Source organism: Caretta caretta, chromosome 13 (genome assembly GCF_965140235.1).
Source record: "Caretta caretta isolate rCarCar2 chromosome 13, rCarCar1.hap1, whole genome shotgun sequence".
NCBI lineage: Eukaryota > Metazoa > Chordata > Testudines > Cheloniidae > Caretta > Caretta caretta.
In genome coordinates, this window is record NC_134218.1 from 32,747,931 (window position 1) to 32,770,218 (window position 22,288).

A 22,288-nucleotide genomic window follows, 5' to 3' on the forward strand; every position below is an offset into this window, starting at 1 on the left:
TGATGCTTCCCAGATGTCTCTTGGGAAATCAAGCCCATCCCACCAGCACCCAGCCTGCCCCATCGCCCCCGTGATGCCCCATCATGGGCTGTCCTGTCCTACCCTGCACTGTGGCTCCGTGGTCCCTGCCCCAGCTGCTCTCTGGCTACACAGCTGTGACCTGAGCCTCGGGGGGGAGCCCCCTGCCATCCAGGCATGGCCCCACACTACAGGCTCCATGTGTGGCTCCTGGGATGGGGCAAGCTCCCCAGCACCCTGTGGCAGGCTGCAGGGAAGTGACATAGCCCTGAGCTGGGATGCTGCAAAGGGCCCATTCCTGGTTGCTTTGGAGAGTGTGGGGAGAGCCTCGCCCAGTCCAGCCAGGGTTGCTGGCCACCCATCAGGACCCCTGGCTTCTGTCCCTGGCTCTGGAGGGGAGTGAGGGCTAGTGGCTAGAACAGGAGCTGGCTTGCTGCTGGTCAGAGCTAGGATGGAGGGGGGACACTCAGGACTCTGGGGTATAACATCCTGTCCCTGCCACAGACATCCTGTGTGACCTTGGGGAGTCACTTCAGGTCGCTCCGTGCCTCAGTTTCCCCATGTGTGAAATGGCTATAATAAGCTGTTCTTCCAGCCAGCAGAGCAATTCACAGCTCTGGCAGATGGATCCAATGGGATTACTCCCGATTGACACCAGTGTAATAGAATCATAGAATCTCAGGGTTGGAAGGGACCTCAGGAGGTCATCTAGTCCAACCCCCTGCTCGAAGCAGGGCCAACCCCAACAGGTCTTTGGGGCAGGGGGCAGTAAGAGCCCCCAGCAGCCTCACTCTTCGGGGGCCCCTGCGGGGCTGCCCTGGGCAGGGCCCAGCCGGGAGCAGGCGCCGCCAGAGGGGGCTGGCTCCGGAGCGCAGGCGGCGGCGCTCGCTGCCCCACGTCCCGCTCCGCCCAGCGCGCACCGAGCCGGCTGCGCCCGGGGCTCCACGGCGCGAGCCCCGTGAATGCGGCGCCAGCCCAGGGGCCCCGGTAACTGGGGGAGCCGCGGGGGGCGGCACCCCGGATCGGGCAGGGGATCGGGGCCGGGGCCCCTGTAAGTGTCCCGGCGCTGCACGACACAGCCCCAGCAGTGGGGGACTGCCCGGACCAGACACCCCTGGCAGCCCAACCCCTGGCAGGGCTCAGCCCCCTGCTAGAGCCACCCACTCCCCCTCTGCCACTGGGGAGGGGCTCAGAGATGTGGCTGGTAACAGCCCCCCGTTGGCCCCAGGGCTTTCCATGGGGTCCCCCTCCCAGAATGCTCCTGGCCCCTGCACCCCGAGCAGCCTCCGCCCCATGGGCTGTTCTGGCTGGGATAGTTATCTGAGCACCGCCCTCTGCCCTGCCCCCCCAAGCGCTGGGATGCCCAAATCCCAGACATAGCGCACAGCCCCCCACCCCCTGCAAGGTCTGGCTTTCCCCGAGGCCCTGGTACGGGCATGGAAGGGTCTCAGGCGTGACCTGGCCTGTCTCCTTCCCTCAGACAGGCTCTCCCCGTCCCAGGTGGCCCTGACTTTCTGGAGAGAGTAGTCACAGAGCTGTGAGGAAGGGGAGATGCCATGTGGCGACTGTCCAGGTGAGGAAGGGGTTAACCTGCCCTGGTGAGGTTGGTTGGCGCAGGAGTGCCGCCATGTGGAATGGCCCTGGTGCTGCCATGAGCAGTATGGGGCCTATGAAGTGGCACCCTGTGGAGCCCCCCATGCCTGGCCCTCTCTGGGGCCAGGTAGGAGGTGGTCACAGCTGCTCTCCCCTTGGGAAAAGTATGGGGCTGGGAACCAGGGGCTGACCCCCCCCCAAAAACAGTGATTGGTTAATGATCCCCTGCACACCATCACGGAGCGTCCCTTTGCCTCAGTGCCGGGGTGGCTCTGGGGGCTGTCTATTGGGCAGCAGTGATGGGAAAGGATCTAGGGGGCACAGCGGACAAGCAGCTGGACACAAGCTACCAGTGCAGTGCCATGGCACGAGGGGTCGTGCAATCCTTGGGTGTGGAACATACACGGCTGTACTGAGCTGGGAGGGGATTTCACCTCCAGGGGTGGCACTGGGAGGCTGGAAACCTGTGCCTAGTTCTGGTGTACACATTCTAACAGGGGGGTGATACATTGGAGAGGATGCAGGGAAGAGACCTGCAGAGTTTGAGGGCTGGAGAAAATGCCCTTGAGTGACCAACATAAAGAGCTAGATCCGTCTGGTTTACCAAAAAGCAGACTCAATGTCTTAGCCAATAATCACATGACTCCAGGAACTGGGAATTCGAGGAAAACACCAGATAGAGGTTGAAAACATGAGAGCCTCATCGCTTTCATTTGTCCACGAGAAAGTGAAGTGGGTGTGCGATCGTGATCTCCAAGTACCAATCTGGGGTCGAAAGCCTGAGTAGAGGGCTTTTCAACCCAGCAGGGGAAGTCAGAGCAGGATCCAGTGGCCAGATGCTGAAGCTGGAAAAATTCAGATGAGAGAGAAGGTGGAAATTTTTCACTGAGGGTGAGTAACCATTGCAACAATTTACCAAGGGCTGCGGTGCATTCTCCAGCACTTGAAGCGTTTGCATCAAGATGGCTGCCTTTCTGAGGGATCTGCTCTAGTCTGGACATGGTGAAGGAATCAGTGGGTGATTCTCCGGCCTGTGCTGTGCAGGGTCAGAATGGCCCTTTGGCCTTAATATCTGTTGGGCTAAGACAACATGGGAAATGGGGTGTTTGGTGGAAAATACCTTGTTTTTAAAGACCTTAGACAGTTTAAAATGGAAGGGTCGTTAGACTATTGTGGAAAATCCAGTGTCATCCTCTTTTGGGAGTAAGAAATGGGAGGTTGAAGATGTCCTTCACTTACTTTGTAGTTTTCCAGTTTCTTAGTGATTGTATAAAATGGGGACAGAGACCTTTAGCTGACATTAAATGACATTTTGTTCTGTGTGAATTAGTCTTAGGACGGGCTAGGTACCACCTCTGTGTTAATAAAGTACTTTATAAAAACGTAGAGCGCAGGCCATAGAATTATTATGTTATAATGGTTCAAAAAAGAAACTTTTACAAAGGTGACAAAATAAACCACTTACTCACCTTATATGTTTTTTTGCCATGTGCTGAATCTACGGAGAACTCTGCCAGGACACTGAAATGCCAACATAAAGCAGTAGGTCAATGCCTAAGTTTTTTATGAGGATTTGTATATATGGTTTTCGCTGCTTAGTTACAACACCATTTAGTAAATGTTTCTAAGGAATAAAAAGCTTTGCAAAAACCCCCTTGCTTTTCTTACCTAGTTTATTTCTGCTGCTAAACAAAAGTATCGTTTCCTTCCTTTTTCACACTTTTTAGTTAAAACATCGTAACGATGGCTGCATTGGAATAGATACAGAGAACTCTCTTATGCTGGTCTCTATCTTCTGTAGCATACTAACTGGTCGAGATGGTAGACTTCATAGAATCTTTGTCCAATCTGCTGTCAAGCACATCCTCACAGCCGCTGACGTTCAGATTGCTGCAGCTGGAGGAGGAGTTCCATGGATGTGTGAACTCTAGGTGTGCATTTATCTCAGGGGGATTCTCTTCAGAGCAGTGTGGCCGAGTGGATAGAGCAATGGACTGGGACTGTTGAGACCTGGGTTGTCTTCCTGGCTCTGCCCCTCCTGCTTGGGTTTGCTTGGGCAACTAATTTTCCCCTTTTTGTGCCTCAGTTTCCCCATTCATTAAATGGGAATCATGCTCTGAAGTGCTTTGAGATCTACTGATGAATAGTACCAGGGATTAAAGTGCAGGGCTCCCTTCAGCTCCCAATGGCCCAGAATATTCAAAGCCCTCCTCCTCTGTTGTGGATGATTCAGTTTTTCTCTAAAGTCAGACATTCAGCAGCCGTTCTCCGTTTCCGCTGCTGACACCATTTGCTGGCACAACTTGCTGCTGCCCTACCATGAGCCATGCCAATGCTGGGAAGGGCAGAAGTTGGGGTTTGTGTCTCTGCGAAACGCAGCAACATCTGCCTTCCTGGGTCCCTTCGCTAGGCTGTGTGCCAGGGGCGGGATGTCATTTAAGCTACTGACACAATTTACGTGTGGTACTACATAATGCTAATGGGAAGACTCTTCTCCTTCGTGCACCTGGGACAGGGGCAATATGTTCTGGTGGTCGGGGGGGCCACACGACAGCCAGGTCCCAGTAGCTCAGCCCCTTCTGTGTATTACTGTAGTGTGGAAGGACCCCAGTCGTGGTAGGTGCTGCACAGAGAACGAGCTCTGCCCCTGCCCCCAGAAGCTCACAGTCCAAGTGCAAGGCACAGGCCAAGAGATGGATACTGAGCAATGTGGGAGGACAAGGAGGTCAGCAGGATGTGCACTAGGCTCAGGTCACCAGGGGCCTGTCTGGTTTTTTGTAGGGCTCACAGCCCAGGAGAGTTCCGTGGAGGGATGTGAAGGTAGCTAACGAGGCTGCTGAAGGCTCCAGTTCCTGCAGGACTTGTGGTTGCACCCCTGCTGCTCTGCTGACGCCCCGCGAACCTGACAGCACCTCAGCTGTATCTTCCCGACATCCTCTGGGGCGCAGGGTGATGCAGAGAAATTGGTGTGGCCTGGTGGCCAGCGCACAGGCTGGCCCTTAGGCTCTGTTCCCAGCTGTGGGTAAGTTCCGTCACATTCTTCTCTGGGCCTGAGTTTCCCTATCTGTAAAATGGGGATAATGCTGCACCGTTCTTTGGGACTGATGGATGGTAAGGGCTGGGTCTTGTTAGTTAGGTCTGCGCTAACTGAAATGATACACTGGCATAGCTTGGTCGGTCAGGGGTGTGAAAAAACACCCCAACTTCCCTTTGCTGACAGCCCCCCCAGTGCAGACACAGCTATGCCAGTGGAAGGTGGCTAGTGGTGTTCAGGGAGGGAATGTTCCTACACTGCAGAAAAACTCCTGTAGGTGAAGGCTGCGTCTACCCTATGGGGCTGCGCTGTTTAGTTTCCATAGTGTAGACGTGCCCGTACCTTCTCGGCCACGTCTTTATCTTCCCTCAGGCCCTGCCAAGTTCCTTGCAGGCTTCCTGCTCCTGAGAGAATTTCTTGTTTGGTTTGCTAGCCTTGCCTGTTTGCTCTTCAAAGTCCCTCCAGCCCTTCTGATTCGTTGTCACTTGTGGGAATGGCAGACGCTCTTTTCCTGGATTTCCATTCCTGAAGGATCTCGTCTGGCTCGCTTCACTTCCGGCCACGCAACCGTCACAGACTGTCCTGCCAGCATCACTACCGCTGGGGTTTCACGGTGCGATGGGTGGTGTGGATGCTCTGACTTGGGTTCAAATCCGCCTCATTTTGGTTTTGCTTAAAACCAGGTCTACACTTGGGAGTGTTAATTCATTTGTAGATTTTAAGGCCCTGTGATCATCTTGTCTGACCTCCTGTAGAACCCAGGCCAGAGAACATCCCTGAATCAATTCCTATTTGAACTCGAGCAGCTCTTTTAGAAAAACATCCTATCTTGATTTTAAAATTGCCAGGGATGGAGAATCCGCCACAAGCCCTGGGAGGTTGTTGCAATGGTTAATTATCCTCTCCATTAAAGATGTGCAGCACTCTGCCTTTGTCTGGCCTCAACTTCCAGCCACTGGCTCTTGTTAGATGTTTGTCTGCTAGACTGAAGAGCCGTCTGCTGTCACATTCCTGGTTCCTCTGTAGGTATTTATAGACCGGGATCAAGTCACCCCTTAACCGTGGCCATACGAAGAAAAAACCCCAGCTATTCCAGAGTGAAAATGTTTTTGCTGGTATAACTTATATTGGCTCAGGGTGTGAAATGAGCGATACCAGCAAAGAGTGCTTTTGCCACTTGAACCGCTTTGCTAGTACAGAAATGTCATACAACATCACCCCCAAACAGCTGTTGCTATTGGGGTAGCTGTGAGGCGTAGCCCTGCCCCACCTCAAGAAGGAACAGATTTAAGCTGCACTTTCATTATGTGAAATTGGATCATCCACACGGGGTTTCCGACGGGGAATAGGGGATGTGGTTTCTGCGACAGCAGGGCCTGGACTTCATGCCCCAGAGGTCCCTGCCAATCTTGTGTCCTGTGGATTTGCCATCAGACCTCTCCTTCAAGCTCTCCTTTGCTGTGAGGCCTTCAATAAACATTTTTATCATCTGTTAAACTTTTCCCGTCTTTTTCTTGTACCAAACCAAACCCATTCCAGGTGTCAACACGTAGAACATGCCAAGGACAAAAAAAACTCTATGCCAGAAAAAAGGAGAGCCCCCGGACCAGATCTGTAAAGGGATTTAAAAATCCCCAGGTGCCTTCGGTGCCTAAATACCTTTACGAATCTGGCCTCTAGCTATTGATACTATACTTGGATTCCCATGACAATATTCCCAGCCCTGTATTCAAGTATAGAAAAAAGAGGAACTCCAAGTCAAATGGGAAAAGGGTGGGGAAGAGACAGGGAGCGGTGTGGATTGATCACCTGCCTTTCATACATGCAGCCTGCCGGGATCTTTAGTCCACTAGTTCTAGGAAACTGGCAGAAAAAGCCTACAATAAACTCAACAAGGGTTCGGCGGCTGGTGCGCCGAGGTGGCTGCCCATCGTCACATTGTCTCCTTGTGCTCCCCCATCAGCCTGGCTGATCCATCAGGGATGGGTGTTTTGTCCTGCGCTTGTACAGTGCCTAGCACTGGGGGGAGGGGGCCCTTAGTCTCCTACATGGGCTGCAGCATTCCCATATGTGCAAGGCAGGGGTCTGGATTCTGTTCCCAACAGGGCGCGGCCTGTGAATTCCATGTCCAGCTCTCTGCTCCTGTTTCACTCCGGGGCATGCACCTCACCTAGCTGCCTTCCATTCGGTGTCCTAGGAGCATGATTTCCTTCCTTTTCAGTGCAGGGCCTCTGCGAATCCCCGGGGGATCTGAGTAATAATAGGCTGTTGGGGGAGACTCCAGAGCTTTAGGAGTGAATCCAGAGTGGCTCCTGGGGCAGCAGGGACCATCTGGTCTGTGTCTGTGCAGTGCCTGGCATGGGCGGCCGCTGGTCTGCCAGGGTGAGTGTTGGACAGGTCAGGGCTGCTTCTTGGCGCTGTGGGGAATGGAGGGAGGTGGGGGTGCAGGAGGGCCAGGGCGAATGGGGGGCAGGTGGAGGGGTGCAGGAGGGCCGGGGCGAACGGGGGGCAGGTGGAGGGGTGCGGGGGGGACGTGGGGGTGCAGGAGGGCCAGGGCGAATGGGGGGCAGGTGGAGGGGTGCGGGGGGGAGGTGGGGGTGCAGGAGGGCTGGGGCGAACGGGGGGCAGGTGGAGGGGTGCGGGGGGGACGTGGGGGTGCAGGAGGGCCGGGGCAAACGGGGGGCAGGTGGAGGGGTGCAGGGGGGACCTGGGGGTGCAGGAGGGCCGGGGCGAATGGGGGGCAGGTGGAGAGGTGCAGGGGGGACCTGGGGGTGCAGGAGGGCCGGGGCGAATGGGGGGCAGGTGGAGGGGTACGTGGGGGTGCAGGAGGGCCGGGGTGAAGGGGATGCTGGGGGTGAGGGGGCTGTGGGGAAATGGGCATAGCAGGGCGGGGGCTGCATTTACGGGCAGGGGCCGGGCTCCCCTGCAGGCCCCGGGGCCGGACCAGCTCTGGGCCCGCCCCGGGGGAGGGTCCCGTGGGGCCGGCTATGGGGCACAGGGCGGAGTCCCCGGGGCTGGCGGCGGGAGGGTCCCGTGGGGCCGGGGGGGTGAAGCTCCAGGTGGACCCCGCCCCGGACGGCGCTGGGGCTGCCCGGGGGTCGCTGAGCCCGGGCCCGCCGCGGAGCCTCCCGCTCACCCGGTAATTGCACCCGGCGGCGGAGCAGCGGGGGCTGGGCGCAGCGTGGGGGGCTGGGCCGGGGACCTGGGAGCCATTCGGGGGGCTGCGCAGGCTGGGTAAAGCGTGGGGGGGCCCTGGGTGCAGTCGGGGGGGACTGGGTACAATGTTGGGGGGGCTGAGCAGGATAGATTGGGTGCAGCGGTGGGGGGGGCTGGGTGCAGAATGGGGGGATGGGCAGGCTGGGTGCAGCGGGGGGGCCTCGGTATCTGGGGGCTAGGTGTAGTGGGGGGGCTGGGCAGGGCAGGGCAGGCTGGGTGCAGTGTGGGGGGACTGAGGGCTAGGTGTAGTGGGGGGGCTCGGCAGGCCGGGTGCAGCATTGGGGGGCTGGGTTCAATGTGGGGGCTGGGTGCAGGGTGTGGATAGCTGGATGTTTGGGGGCAGGTGCGAGGCTGGGCACAGCCTGGGAGGGGGCTGGGTTTTTGGGGCAGAGGGGCTGGGCAGTCTGGGTGAGGGGTGGGGGGTTGCTGAGTGTGTGGGGTGAGGGGTGGGTGGGTGCTGGAATATCAGAATGTTGGGGGGGGGGCTGGCTGCAGGAGTCTCTCTGGGGCTGGCTGGAGGTGGGGGGCTGTGTTTCCGGGGCTGGGGCCTGGCTGGTGGGTTTCTCAGGGCCCCGTTGGGGGGCACCTCGGGCTCCGTCGCTGGGGGCGCTGGCTGCTCCAGTTCTTTCCCTGCCATGTCTATTGGCTGGAGAGTGACCAAATGTTTCCCCAGTGACACAGATACCAGGTCCAGGGGCAGGGAATGGGGAGAAGCACACCCCCTCCTCCCCCCCCGCCCGCACTCCCCCACTGACTGCCTTTCTCACCCTGGCAGGCTGCAGAGCCACGTCCCGGTTCACTCATGGCTGCGGCAGAGCCCGCTCCGGGAAGGGACTCTCAGCGAGCTGCAGGTGAGTCTGCCCCAGGGGAGGGGGTGATGGTACGGGAATCCTGCCTAGTGGGGTGTGAGCCGCATGGGATGGATCAGGGGAGGGGGAATCCCTTGGGATTCTCAGTAGGGGGCACCCAGCGCAGCCCCCTCAATGAGGGGCTATTGGAATTGGCCTCCCGAGGGCTTCCCGTGGTGCAGCGGGAGCCTCCAGGCAATGACAGTCACCCTGGGACTCCCCCAGATACAGGGTGGTGCCACCCTCCCGTTTCCAGGGCTCTCCAGGAGGTCTCCCTGACCTCATCTCTTTGCTTCCTCCAGAAGGATGCTCTGTCCCCCTGCCAGACCCGGCGTCCTGGGTGGAAGGGGAGAATGTGTGGGTGCTGGAGCTGCAGCCCTACAGCGATCCCAGTGGTGAGTGAGCCCTCTGTACTTGGCACTGGGGTAACTGCTGCTGGGTCCAGTTCTGGGGCCCACAGTTGAGGAAGGAGGTTGATGAGTTGGAGAGGGGTCGGAGAAGAGCCACGAGACTGAGGAAAGGATAGAAAATCTGCCTTACAGCGATAGATCCCTGGAGCTCGATCTCTGTAGCTTAACAAAGAGAAGATTCAGGGATGACTTGACCACAGTCTGTACGCACCTACACAGGGGGAACAAATATTTGATAATGGGCTCTGCGCCCAGGGGAGGGGGTGATGGTGCGGGAGCCCTGCCTAGTGGGGTGTGAGCCGCATGGGATGGATCAGGGGAGGGGGAATCCCTTGGGATTCTAGCAGTTGAAGGTCTAACGCAAGCCAGTGGCTGGACACTGAAGCTAGGCATGTCCAGACTGGAAAGAAGGTGTGCCTTTTGACAGTGAGTAATTAACCATTGAAAGCATTTACCAGGAGTGGTGGTGGATTCTCCATCACTAACAATTTTCCAGGCAAGATGGGATGGTTCTCTTAAAGGGCTGCTCTGGTTCAAATCGGGATTGATTCCGGGCAGGTCTCGGGCCTGGGCTACGCAGGAGGTCAGATTACATGATCGCGTGGGCCCTCCTGGCTGCACCCAGGTGGTTGCCCGGCTGAGGCTGGAACTCACCTCTGGTTGCGCTCTGTTTCCCAGCAGGTGATGAAGCGGTAAAGCTGGAGCCGCAGGGGCCCTTCCTGAGAAGCGCTGTGAGGGCTGGAAAGCAGGAGATGCCGAAGCCAGGCATAGCAGGGATGCTGGAGCCGGAGGGACCATTCCTGAGAAGCGCTGTGAGGGCTGGAAAGCAGGACATGCTGAAGCCAGGCATCGGAGGGATGCTGGAGCCGGAGGGGCGCTTCCTGAGAAGCACAGTGAGGACTGTAAAGCAGGAGGTGCAGGAGCCAGGCGTAGCAGGGGTGCTGGAGCCAGAGGGGCCATTCTTGAGAAGCACAGTGAGGGCTGTAAAGCAGGAGACATTGGAGCCAGAGGGGCCGTTCCTGAGAAGCGCTGTGAGGGCTACAAAGCAGGAGATGCCGGAGCCAGGCGTAACAGGGATGTCGGAGTCGGAGAGGCCCTTCTTGAGAAGTGCTGTGAGGGCTGTAAAGCAGGAGATGCTGGAGCCAGGCATAGCAGGGATGCTGGAGCCAGAGGGGCCGTTCCAGAGAAGTGCTGGAGAGAACATTCCCTGGATCCCGGAGCAGGGCAGAGCTGGCGGAAGCCAGCACCGGGCAGTGAGGAGGAACCCTCCACGGAGGAGGCAGGGTAAGAACAGCCGCTATGACCCCCCGCCGGGGAGGCAAGGGGGCAGCCCCCTGCGGGACATCACTGTGCCCCAGAGCGCAGCTGCAGGGGGGCCGCCCCACACGTGTGCCACCTGCGGAAAGAGTTTCAGCCGCCGCTCCAAGCTGAGCTCCCACCAGAGGAACCACACTGGAGACAAACCCCACAGCTGTGGGGACTGTGGGAAGGGCTTCCTGTGGCGCTCAGACCTGCTCCGACACCAGCTCATGCACACGGGGGAGCGTCCCCACCACTGCCCCCAGTGTGGCCGCGGCTTCAGCCGGGCCTCACGGCTCCTGCAGCATCAGAGAGTCCATACGGAAGCCAGCCATGGAATGGAGGGCAGCCCGGTGCCGAGTGCGCTGCAGGGAGTCCACGGGGAGCCTGGCCACGGAGTGGGGCAGAGCCTGGGGCTGAGTGAGGGGCTGGGAGTCCACACGGAGCCTGGCCACGGAGTGGGGCGGAGCCCGGGGCTGAGTGAGGGGCTGGGAGTCCACACAGAGCCTGACCACGGAGTGAGTGAGGGCCGGGAAGTCCACGGGGAGCCTGGCCACAGAGTGGGGCAGAGCCCGGGGCTGAGTGAAGGGCTGGGAGTCCACACGGAGCCTGACCACAGCATGGGGCGGAGCACGGGGCTGAGTGAGGGCCGGGGAGTTCATGTGGAGCCCAGCCATGGAGTGGTACGGAGCCTGGGGCTGAGTGAGGGGCTGGGAGTCCATGCGGAGCCTGGCCATGGAGCAGAGAGGACCTGGGCTCTGACTACGCTGCAGAGAAGCCATGTGGAGCCTGCCCATGGAGGGGAGGGCAATGTGGCACAGAGCCCAACCTTGTTTGCACTGCAGGGAGTCCATGGAGAACCTTGCCACGGAGCAGGGTGGAGCCCGGTGCTCACTACACTGCAGGGAGTCCACACAGAGCCTGGCCATGGAGTGGGGCGGAACCCGGGGCTGAGTGAGGGGCTGGGAGTTCACGCAGAGCCTGGCCATGGAGTGGGGCGGAGCCCGGGGCTGAATGAGGGGCTGGGAGTCCACATGGAGCCCGGCAATGGAGCAGAGAGGACCTGGGCTCTGACTACGCTGCAGGGAGTCCATACAGAGCCCTGCCATGGGGCGGGGTGGAGCCCAATGATGACTACACTGCAGAGAAGCCATGTGGAGCCTGCCCATGGAGGGGAGGGCAATGTGGCACAGAGCCCAACCTTGTTTGCACTACAGGGAGTCCATGGAGAGCCCTGCCCCGGAGCGGGGTGGAGCCCGGTGCTCACTACACTGCAGGGCGTCCATGCAGAGCCAGGCCATGGAGCAAGGTGGAGCCCAGTGCTAACTACATTGCAGGGAGTCCACGTGGAACCCTGCCACGGAGCAGGGTGGAGCCCGGTGCTCACTACGCTGCAGGGCGTCCACGCAGAGCCAGGCCATGGACCGGGGTGGAGCCCGATGCTCACTACACTGCAGGGTGTCCATGCAGAGCCAGGCCACGGAGCAGGGTGGAGCCCGATGCTCACTACACTGCAGGGCGTCCATGCAGAGCCAGGCCACAGAGCAGGCTGGAGCCCTGTGCTCACTACGCTGCCGGGTGTCCACGGAGAGCCCTGCCATGGACAAGAATGGAGCCCAGCCCTGAGTGCATTGCAGGGCATCCACGGGGAGCCCAGCCACAGCCCAGAAGGGAACCCGGCGCTGATTGCCTTGCAGAGGGTCCACGCGGAGCCCTGGGACAGCGCAGAGGGTAATGTGGCACAATGCCCAACCTTGTTTGCACTGCAGAGAATTCAGGCAGAGCCCTGCTACAGCACTGAGGGACCCACGGCCCAGAGGCTGGAGCTGATTGTGCTGCAGAGAGTCCACGGAGAGTCCTGCCATGGAGCAGAGGGGAGTTCAGGCCTGATTGCCCGGCAGGGAGTCCATGGAGAGCCCTGCCATGGCACGGAACAGAGCCCGGCACTGAATGCAGTGCAGACAGTCCACGGGCAGCCCTGCCACGGCACCGAGCAGAGCCCGGCACTGAGTGCAGTGCAGACAGTCCACGGGCAGCCCTGCCACGGCACCGAGCAGAACCCGGCACTGAGTGCAGTGCAGACAGTCCACGGGCAGCCCTGCCACGGCACCGAGCAGAACCCGGCACTGAGTGCAGTGCAGACAGTCCACGGGCAGCCCTGCCACGGCACCGAGCAGAGCCCGGCACTGAGTGCAGTGCAGACAGTCCACGGGCAGCCCTGCCACGGCACCGAGCAGAGCCCGGCACTGAGTGCAGTGCAGACAGTCCACGGGCAGCCCTGCCATGGCACCGAGCAGAGCCCGGCACTGAGTGCAGTGCAGACAGTCCACGGGCAGCCCTGCCACGGCACCGAGCAGAGCCCGGCACTGAGTGCAGTGCAGACAGTCCACGGGCAGCCCTGCCACGGCACCGAGCAGAGCCCGGCACTGAGTGCAGTGCAGACAGTCCACGGGGAAACCTGCCACGGAGCAGAGAGTCCCGTGGCCCAGAGCCTGGCACTGGCTGCGCTGCAGTGTCTCCAGGCTGGAGAGGCTCAATGCGTCATCGGTGAGCGAGGGGGAGGCCTGGCTGAGACCCCCCCATCCCCCGCAGCCTTGGTGCAGGATAATCCCTTCCAATGTCCCGAATGCCGAAAGTGCTTCGGCCGCAGCTCGTACCTGGTGAAGCACCGCCGGATCCACGGGGCGGGGAAGCCCCACCAGTGCCCCCAGTGTGGCAAGTGCTTCAGCCAGCGCTCATACCTCTGCAAGCACCGCCGCATCCATGCCGCCGCAGCCGGCAAACCCCATGAGTGTGCGCTGTGCGGCAAGCGCTTCAGCCTTCGGTCCTACCTCTGCAAACACCGCCGCATCCACACGAGATAGACCCGCTCCCCGGGCCTGGGAGCCACAGCAGCCCTGCACGGGCCGTGCACGGCCCTGGAGCCAAGGGGACGCCGCCCCGGAGCCATGGTACAAGCAGCCCATGGAGCGTGCCGTCAGAGCCCACGGCATGGGAGCACTACCGGCTGAGCTGGCAGGCACGCGGTGCGAGAGGGAGCGCTGGGTGAGGCTGCGTCCTTATGGGAGTGGTTGGTGGGAACAGAGGGGAGAACTTTCTGTGCCATGTTCTGTAACGTTTTTGGTCAATAAATGGTTTTGAAGAGGGGGAAATGCTCCCTTGTAAACGCGTGTCTCCTCTCTGCAGCTGTTTGGGGGCAGACACAGGGCAAGGGCTGTGGCCCTGGGGTGAGAGCAGGACAGCCTAACCCACATATCCTGCGTGAGCCTCTCCACCGGGGAGGCCAGTGTGCCCACGCTGCCATTCCCGCGGGGGGGGACAATGCTGTCACGGGGCAGCCCATCACCCCTGCTGGAATGCAGCAGCTCACCCAAGGCTGGGATTCCCATGGGGCATCAGGTCCCCCTTTGGGAGCCCCAGCTTCCAGCAGGCCCTGCCACTCTGGTCCGTGGGCTACACCCAGCCTGGGGCAGCACATGGAGTGGTGAGTGTCTTTCCTCCCGTGGGAGGCCCAGGGGCCAGGCCCAAGGTTGGGTTCCCCACAGGAATGGCATGATGCTGCTGCTGCCCCAGCCAGGTGCTCAGTTAAATAGAACCATAGAATCCCAGGGGTGGAAGGGACCTCAGGAGGTCATCTAGTCCAACCCCCTGCTCAAAGCAGGACCAAGCCCCAATTTTTGCCCCAGATCCCTAAATGGCCCCTCAAGGATTGAACTCACAACTCTGGGTTTAGCAGGCCCGTGCTCAAACCACTGAGCTATCCCTGCTGCTTGCTGCCCTCACAGCTGTAGGGTGGAATTTGGGAGCTGAGGGCATCAGAAACGCTAAGCTAGCGCCCGGCAGCCTCTCTAGCCCACTGGCTTATGCTGGGCTCCGGGGCCCATTGGAGAGCGCCTGCTACAGCATAATGGTCTTGGCTGTTGGGGCCCCGGGGCCCACTTGCTGTGGGGGCTCCCTCCCAGGCGTGTGCCCAGACCCTGCACCCAGTCCCCCGCTGGGTAGCAGCACCTCTGCCTGTGAGACAATTCCTCGTTCCCAAATTCTCTCTGGCCCTGGACTGGGCGTACCGGTCACATCCTGCTGTTATTAGAACAAACGTGGCTGGGGTGTTACTGGTTAAAACTTACCCAGAGAGGCAGTGGCCTTGAACCCATCAGGGGGGAGGGCCTGTCTGGGAAAGGGCCATTTCTCTGGGGTCTCTTTGGGGGCCCCAGAGCTGGGAGCACGGAGCCAATGGGGAAATAGACCCTAGGGTTAGGACGAGGCAGAGTGAGTGCCACCTCTGGGAGGCAGGGAGGGGACCTCCCCAAGCAGAGAGGAAGGTGGGGGGCAGGGCGATGGGCATGCATGTACAATCCCCTGAAGCCTGTGTGGGGGCCTGGGGCACCCCTTAGCTGAGCATCGATGAAGATACTGAATAGCATCGGACCTGACCCCCCACTCCATGACAATTCAATTGCTTTTTGCCTTCTGTTGATCCTGATCCCTTTAACAAGGCTGAGGTAGGTTTGGGGCAAATTTAAGCATTCAGCTGCACTTCAACAACCCAAAAGCAGCTTGCTCAGCCCCAGTCCCTGAGTCTCATGCCCCCAGCATGCAAGCCCCCCCGTTCCCCCCACATGCTCTGCCTGACCCTCCCAACAGTAGAGCCACATACCCCCCCATGCCGGTCTGCCTTCACCCCATGCAGAGCCTGTGGGAGGAGCTGAGGTCTCGCAGGCCCACCTGAATTGTGAGCACAATTGTGGAAATGTGAGTAAAGGTTCGGAAATAGTCACTAATCCCCTGTAACAACCGACATTACGAAAAGGGAGCCAGCTGGCCTGCACTGGGCCAAACAAACAGGGCTCCAGCTCCAAGCCAGGAGCCACGTCTCATGACCTAGAACTGGAGCCGGGAATCGATGGACCAGAACTGGGGGGTTGGCAATTAGGTCTGATAACGAGAGGAGGGGGCTGTGCCACTCTCAGGGCCGTACAGAGAAGGCTGCGAGATCCAAAGGGCTGGGAACTGGTGGCGTGAAACTGAGCTTCCGCATCAGAACTGCCCCCCAGCCTCCTGTGACCCCAGGACCCATCTTGAGCCCATTGGGCCTTCATTGCCCTGCTCCTGAGACATGCCCAGGCCAGAGGACACGGCTGCCCCTGCTGGTGCTGGCTCGAGCCCAACCACCACCCGGGATGCGAATCCTGGGTTCCTGCTGTTACCCCATTCCCTCGGACGCCTCCTGTCACCCCATTCCCTTGGACACCTCCTGTCACCGCATTCCCTTGGGCACCTCCTGTCACCCCATTTCCGTGGGCTCCTGCGGTCACTGCATTCCCTTGGGCACCTCCTATCACCCCATTTCTGTGGGCTCCTGCTGTCACCCCATTCCCTTGGGCACCTCCTATCATCCCATTTCCGTGGGCTCCCGCTGTCACCCCATTCCCTTTGGCACCTCCTATCATCCCATTTCCGTGGGCTCCCGCTGTCACCCCATTCCCTTTGGCACCTCCTATCATCCCATTTCCGTGGGCTCCCGCTGTCACCCCATTCCCTTGGGCACCTCCTATCATCCCATTTCCGTGGGCTCCCGCTGTCACCCCATTCCTTTGGGCAGCCTTATCCTTCCCCACCTTAGCGCTTTGCTCTCTCTCTTGCCTTCTGTTCAGTGCCTGGCTCTCTCGCAGCTGAGCCTGTGACCAGAGTGGCCATGGATAGCAATGCCCTCGCCAGCCCAATGCTGGGACAGGTTTGCCAGGGCTGGGCCTGGCTTGCTCCAGCAGACCGGCTGCAAGCGAGACTCACCGGCGTTTTCTCTCCGGGCTGGTCTTTCCTTGTGTGTGTCTGCCATGCTCTGTCCTCAAGGAGGAAGGGCCAAACTAATGGCAGCTCCAGCCCATTCTCTTTGCCCCACAGAAAGCCACTGATCACCAGCTCTATTGCTCGCTAAGAGACTGCCAGATGGGAGAGAGTTTAGGAGAACCCCCCTGCCAGTGCGAAGAGGAGCACGGGCTGCTGGTGAACTAAAAGCCAGACTGAATACTTTACGTTTCAAAGGCTACAACTGGTTAGCGCTCTTTTCGGTAGCTTTAATCGAAGGCTAAGGAGATGTTTGCTGGGACATCAGCCCCCTATGGGCTCAGCAAGGCGGGGTCTCTGGACTGGAACCCCGAACCGAGTGGAACCGCTTAGCCCTGGGCAGCGACGGGGTCCCGTTAACGGCACAGACCCTGTGGGCTCATTTATTCCCGCTGAATTAACCCACCTCCGCAGAGCACCTTCCCCTCGCCCACTCGCCCAGGGCCCCCCGTGGCACCCTTCTCCCACCAGGGGTCGCGCCCTGGCTTGTCGCCGCCGGGCCTGGGACTGCCAGGCCCTAGTCATGGAGCCTCTGGTGGCGGACGAGCGCCGAGCTCTGGCTGAAGCCGGAGCCGCACTCGTGGCAGGTGAAGGGCCGCTCCCCGGTGTGGACGTGCTGGTGCCGGAGCAGCGCGGAGCTGACGGCGAAGCGGCGGCCGCACTCGGCGCAGCGGAAGGGCGCCTCCCCGGAGTGCCTGCGGCGGTGCTGGCGGAGGGTGGCGCGGGCAGCGAAGGCGGCCCCGCAGTCCCGGCAGGGGAAGGGGCGCTGGCCGGCGTGCAGGCGCCGGTGGTGCTGCAGGGTGGCGGCCCGGGTGAAGCCCTTGCCGCAGTCGGAGCACTCGAAGGGGCGCTCGCCCGTGTGCAGCCGGCGGTGCTGGATCAGCGCGGTGGCCTGGGCGAAGCGCTCCCGACACTGCTCGCAGCAGAAGGGGCGCTCGCCGGTGTGGGTGCGGCAGTGGGCCGCCAGGTGGGCGCTGCGGGCGAAGGCGGCCCCGCAGTCCTGGCAGGCGAAGGGGCGCTCGCCGGTGTGGGAGCGCTGGTGACGCAGCAGGTTGGAGCTCTGGCTGAAGCCCCGGCCGCACTCGGCGCAGCGGAAGGGGCGCTCCCCGGTGTGGGACTGGCGGTGCCGGGCCAGGTCGGCTTTGGTGCCGAAGCGCCGGTCGCAGTCGCCGCAGCGGAAGGGGCGCTCCCCGGTGTGGGTGCGACGGTGCTGCGCCAGGTTGGCATTCTGGGTGAAGCGCTTGCCGCACTCAGCGCAGGCAAAGGGGCGCTCCCCGGTGTGGGTCCGCTCGTGCTTCACCAGGCGGGCGCTCACGGCGAAGCCGCGGCCACATTCGGCGCACACGTAGCGCTGCTGAGCTCCTCGGGGCTGGGGGACTGGCCCAGCGGGGGTCGCTGGCTGCTGCCTAGAGCTGCTTCTCCTTCCCGACCGGCGCAGGCTCCTGACCCGCTCTGAGCGCTGGCAAACGTCCAGCTGGGCTCCTCTGGGTGCCCCGTCCAGCTGGGCAGCCCCCTCCTCGCTCGCCCGGTCATCTGCTGAGACACAGATGTGAGTAGCTCCCTGCACCGGGGCAAAGGGACCCTGCGGGTGGGAGTGCGTGTCACTAATAAACCTCTGTTTGTAGGGCTGGGAACCAGGGTCTGACCCCCAAACCCACCCATGGGGAGGGCAGAGTGTCCAGTTCTGCTGCATATCCTGGCTGAGCCCTAGAGACAACATGGGGTGGGGGGTTCCCCCAGCGCTAGTGGGGCCGTATCACAGGTCAGGTGAATACAGGTGGTCATGCTGGGAGCTTTGCAGCAGTTTTGGGGCCATTCCGCGCCAGAGCTGGGTTAAGCCCTTCCTCACCTGGGCTGGCACCACGTGGCATCTCCCCTTCCTCACAGCCCTGGGGATCCGGGACCTGCAGCTCCTCCCTGCACTCCATCTGGGAGTTGAGGGCAGCCTGGGACAGGGGAAGGAGATGGGAGAGGTCAGGGTTTAAGCTGGATTCTCACGGCCCTGGCCCCATCTCCAAGCCCCGTTCTCTCTGGACACAACGGTTCTAGATTCTGCATGTCTGGCAAAAGGCTCAGTCACCATATTGCACTGCAGCCCCCAGCTCTTCCCAGTGAGGGAGCCCCTGGGGTAGCCGTTGACCACCTGAGACAGGGCCCCTCTCCCCAGTCACGCCTTCACCAAGAGAAGGGACTCACCATGCTGCTCCCCGACGCGTCACGAAGGCAGGTCACGCTACCGAGGCTGGGAGAAGCCTGTCGAGAAATAACAGCGTCAGAGCCTGGGGCATCTCCAGGGGAGCAGTATCCAGGGCCGCAGGGACACTGGCAGCCGAGCCCTCGGGGATTGCCCCAGGCCGGGAAACGAAACCCAGGGAGTTAAGGCCAGTTCAAACCTCCCCACTTTCCGCTCCACATGCCAGGCCAGACGAGCTGGTCCCATGGCCCCGTACGGCCTCACACTCGACCAGAGGTTGCTTTGGTTTCATCCGAGGGTATTTCATAACAATCTCACTTTTTCCTTCAGCTTCTGGAACGGGGTCGGAGCCCCCGAGCAGTGCATGAGGGGTGCATCCCACACACCTGCACGGAGCCTCCAGGAAGGCAGCCAGGCTGCATTTGGAGACTCCAAGCCCACCGCTACCCCTGGCCGTCCGTTCAGGGGTTTATCGTCTCATGGCACTTAGGCACTACACTGTTGCCAGTTAACCCAGAGGCATCTGCCCATCCTCTCAGCCCTGGGGAGCCACGACCCGACCCGGGGCTCTTCCACCCAGGAAGTCAGGGCAGCCTGGGGGGCGGGGTCCCGCTGGGGGGGAAGGAGACAGGAGTCTCCCATGGCACCATCCCTGTCCCGGGGGAGAGCCAGGCCCTCTCGGGGGCAGGGAGGCTGTGCCCGGGCGGGGATCCGGGGAGGCCCCTCTGCTGGGGGGCGGGGGACAGAGGGCGTGTCCAGCCCCTCTATGACAGTAGGGAGAATCTCCCGCAGAGGCTGCAGCCGCCCCCCCGCCTAGTGCAGGAAGCCCGGCCCCGATCTCCTGCTCGATCCCGGGCGCCGCCCCCCGCGGCTCCCCCAGTTACCGGGGCCCCCGGGCTGGCGCCGCGTCCCCTGCGCTCCCCCGCGGGGCCCCGGGCGCAGCCAGCTCGGTGCGCGCTGGGCGGAGCGGGACGTGGGGCAGCGAGCGCCGCCGCCTGCGCTCCGGAGCCAGCCCCCTCTGGCGGCGCCTGCTCCCGGCCGGGCCCTGCCCAGGGCAGCCCCGAAGAGTGAGGGGGCCTGGGGATGTTACTGGCCCCCTGCCCAGCCCCCCAGAGAGGGGTCTGCCTCGGCTGTGTCGCAATCTGGCTCTATTTGGGGGCCCTATCCCTGGGGGGCTGGGGCGTGTGGGGGGCTGCTGCCTGAACCCCGCGGCTGAGATCTCGCCCCCATTTTGCTGGTTGCTGCAGACACTGACCGAGATCCGGGCCCCCCTTGACACCAGCTGCTGCACAGCTCCCCCCCCCCCCCCCCCCCAGCTCCGGGAGGGGCAGATGATCCAGCTCCGTAATTGCTGGTGCTGAATGAAAGCAGTTTTGTCAGGCTTTGCAGCCCCCCACCCCCTCTTATGATCAGACTCACCAGCTGGTTATGAGCAGGGTTTGGGGCCAGGTTTCCAGACCCGGGGTGTTGCGTGTCCAAGTTAATGCCAACTCCCGCTTGTTGAATGACAGTGAGGAGTTGGAATTATTTACTCACAGGTTCCACCAGAGATTAGCACTGTACAGGACTGCACAGAGCCACGGGCTAACTAATCACCCTGTGACAGCAGATCCAGAACGGCTGGGGCTGGGACTCCTTTGCTGCACTTGGAGGGATGCCTGGTTTCATTCCCCAGCTCAGTTCCAAGACCAGTGTCAAAAAGACCCTCTGCCAAAAGAAACATATATTCTGATGTCATAGCAGCTATACATGCTCAGTTTACCTGGTTCATGGGTGAAGGCAGGATTATTTACTGTCGAGAGGACTAAGATAATAATGTTCACTGGCTCGCTCTTCCCCCCTAATCAGTCTTCCCTGTTGATTCCCTAATAGAAAACATCTGCTGGAACAATCCTCCCTTATCAGTTTCCCAGGTTTATATACGTTTATGTAAGCAGGATCGATATCTATGTGAAGGGGATGGTTCCTCAAACTAACTGGAGTTTTATAGACACAGGGAAGCCACAGATTGTTAGCTATAATCTAACACACAGAATTCCCGAATAGGAACCTACTCAATGTGCAGCGGCAGGCAAAGTTAACAGAGTGTTGGGAAGCGTTAGAAAAGGGATCGATAACAAGACAGAAAATATCATATTGCCTCTATATAAATCCATGGTACACCCACATCTTGAATACCGTGTGCAGATGTGATCACCCCATCTCAAAAAAAGATATATTGGAATTGGAAAAGGTTCAGAAAAGGGCAACAAAAATTATTAGGGGTATGGAACGGCTTCCGTATGAGGGGAGATTAAGAAGACTGGGAACTTTTCAGCTTCAAAAAGAGACAACTAAGCGGGGAATATGAAAATCATATAAAATCATGACTGGCGTGGAGAAAGTGAATAAGGAAGTATTATTTACTCCTTCTCATAACACACGAACTAGGGGTCACCCAATGAAATTAACAGGCAGCAGGTTTAAAACAAACAAAAGGAAGTATTTCTTCACACAACACAGTCAACCTGTGGAACTCTTTGTCAGAGGATGTTGTGAAGGCCAAGACTATAACAGGGTTCAAAAAAGAACTAGATACATTCAGGGAGGATAGGTCCATCAATGGCTATTAGCCAGGATAGGCAGGGACGGTTTACATCTTGGACCAGATCTTGTGCTCCACATTCCCTCTGAAGCACCTGGCATTGGCTACTGTCGGAAGACAGGATACTGTGTTAGATGGACCTTTGGTCTGACCGAGGATGGCCACTCTTACGTTTTTATTGATCAAGGTTACTTATCGGTCAAGAACCAGTGTTCTGGGCCTTACAATTCACACATACTCTTTGTTAATATCCTAGAGATTCTAAAGAATAGTTAATATATAAATGAATCAAATATACATAAAGAAAGGCCTAAAAGGGTGAATATTTACTAACAGGTAACAGGTACTAACAGTATATAGCTAGAGGAGCGTATGGGGCTAGGCAGCACAAGGGGTGTAGGGCGGTGGATTTATCGGCAGAGGGAGGACGTATGGGGATGGATAGGGTCAAAGGGGTTTGTGGTGATGGCTGGTCTCAGTGCAATGTCAGCCCTAGGGCTCTCACAGGGTTCTGGGGGGGTCAGAGGCCTGGTCTCCTGTGAAATCCAATGGGGCTGGAGCCCCGCCCTCTGCACTGCCCACTCCGGCAGAGTTTCACTGCCAGCCCCAGCTCCCAGAGTCCTGCGATCCCGCCTCTGGGCACAAGCACAGATCAGGGCTGTGGGGGACGCCTGACAACCCGCCGCAGACAGGCACAGCCGGCCGGCTCAGCCCCTGACAGCAACCCCCCCCGCCCCACGTGACCTTACAGTGACCCGGTGCTTGGGGCTGGGGCTTGGCCAGGCTGCCTCTCCAGCTCCCTGTGCCCCGCCTCGCTGCAAGGCGCCCGCCCGCCCTGGGAGCAGGGCATGCTGGGAGATGTAGTTCTGAGCAGCGTGGCCAGGACAGCAGCCGAGCAGCCTGCTGGGACAAGCATCCAGAACCTGTGACGGGTCACGATGGGGGATTCCCTTGGGCGCAGGGAATGCTGGGAGATGCATCTCTTACTGAGCATGATGCATGCTGGGAGATTCCGCAGGGGCACAAGGCGTGCTCGAAGATGCACCGCCCACTTGAGGCCGGGCATGCCGGGAGATGCGTCTCTACCGGGAGTGATGCATGCCGGGAGAGTCCTCTTGGTCGCGGTGCATGCTGGGAGATGTAGTCCTGAGGTGCTCAGCGCCTACACAGGCAGCGTTTGAACCAGGGGCAGAGAAGCAGAATCTGTTCAGGTGCCCCTGTTGCGGGATAACTGTGCAGCAGCCCCCG

At 60.0% G+C, this 22,288-nt stretch overlaps 2 protein-coding genes and 1 long non-coding RNA gene across 28 annotated transcripts; 2 read left to right on the forward strand and 1 right to left on the reverse strand.

The window, feature by feature from the left end:
• The first annotated feature begins 923 nt into the window (after positions 1-923).
• On the forward strand, positions 924-6,142 carry LOC125622165 (uncharacterized). Of its 13 annotated transcripts, none has more exons than XR_007352670.2 (7): positions 924-1,069; positions 1,499-1,591; positions 2,416-2,502; positions 3,118-3,153; positions 3,339-3,542; positions 4,393-4,633; positions 5,079-6,142. It is a non-coding gene; the product is annotated as an uncharacterized LOC125622165 (long non-coding RNA). The 13 variants fall into 13 exon arrangements; XR_007352664.2 differs by having other exon boundaries at positions 3,413-3,542; XR_007352674.2 differs by having other exon boundaries at positions 3,129-3,153.
• A 738-nt stretch (positions 6,143-6,880) lies between these two features.
• On the forward strand, positions 6,881-13,584 carry LOC125622163 (uncharacterized). 5 transcript variants are annotated; one of them, XM_048819837.2, is made up of 4 exons: positions 6,881-7,027; positions 8,637-8,712; positions 9,012-9,104; positions 9,798-13,584. In XM_048819837.2, exons 1-4 carry the CDS (start codon positions 7,004-7,006, stop codon positions 13,280-13,282), a joined length of 3,678 nt encoding a protein of 1,225 aa, XP_048675794.2. In that variant the 5' UTR covers positions 6,881-7,003; the 3' UTR covers positions 13,283-13,584. The 5 variants fall into 5 exon arrangements, with proteins under 5 accessions (XP_048675794.2, XP_048675795.2, XP_074974976.1 ...); XM_048819838.2 differs by having other exon boundaries at positions 9,801-13,584; XM_075118875.1 differs by having other exon boundaries at positions 9,015-9,104.
• Positions 13,585-16,471: 2,887 nt separating this feature from the next.
• On the reverse strand, positions 16,472-21,916 carry LOC125622164 (uncharacterized). 10 transcript variants are annotated; one of them, XM_048819849.2, is made up of 5 exons: positions 21,790-21,916; positions 19,876-20,163; positions 18,459-18,515; positions 18,112-18,208; positions 16,472-17,798 (listed from the first exon to the last, which is right to left on the reverse strand). In XM_048819849.2, the coding sequence occupies exons 3-5, from the start codon at positions 18,459-18,461 to the stop codon at positions 16,780-16,782; spliced, it is 1,119 nt and encodes a 372-aa protein (XP_048675806.2). In that variant the 5' UTR covers positions 18,462-18,515; positions 19,876-20,163; positions 21,790-21,916; the 3' UTR covers positions 16,472-16,779. The 10 variants fall into 10 exon arrangements, 9 of the variants coding, with proteins under 9 accessions (XP_048675806.2, XP_048675808.2, XP_048675798.2 ...); XM_048819851.2 differs by lacking the exon at positions 18,112-18,208 and having other exon boundaries at positions 16,472-17,844; XM_048819841.2 differs by lacking the exons at positions 19,876-20,163; positions 21,790-21,916 and adding an exon at positions 18,656-19,319.
• Between the last annotated feature and the right edge of the window lie 372 nt (positions 21,917-22,288).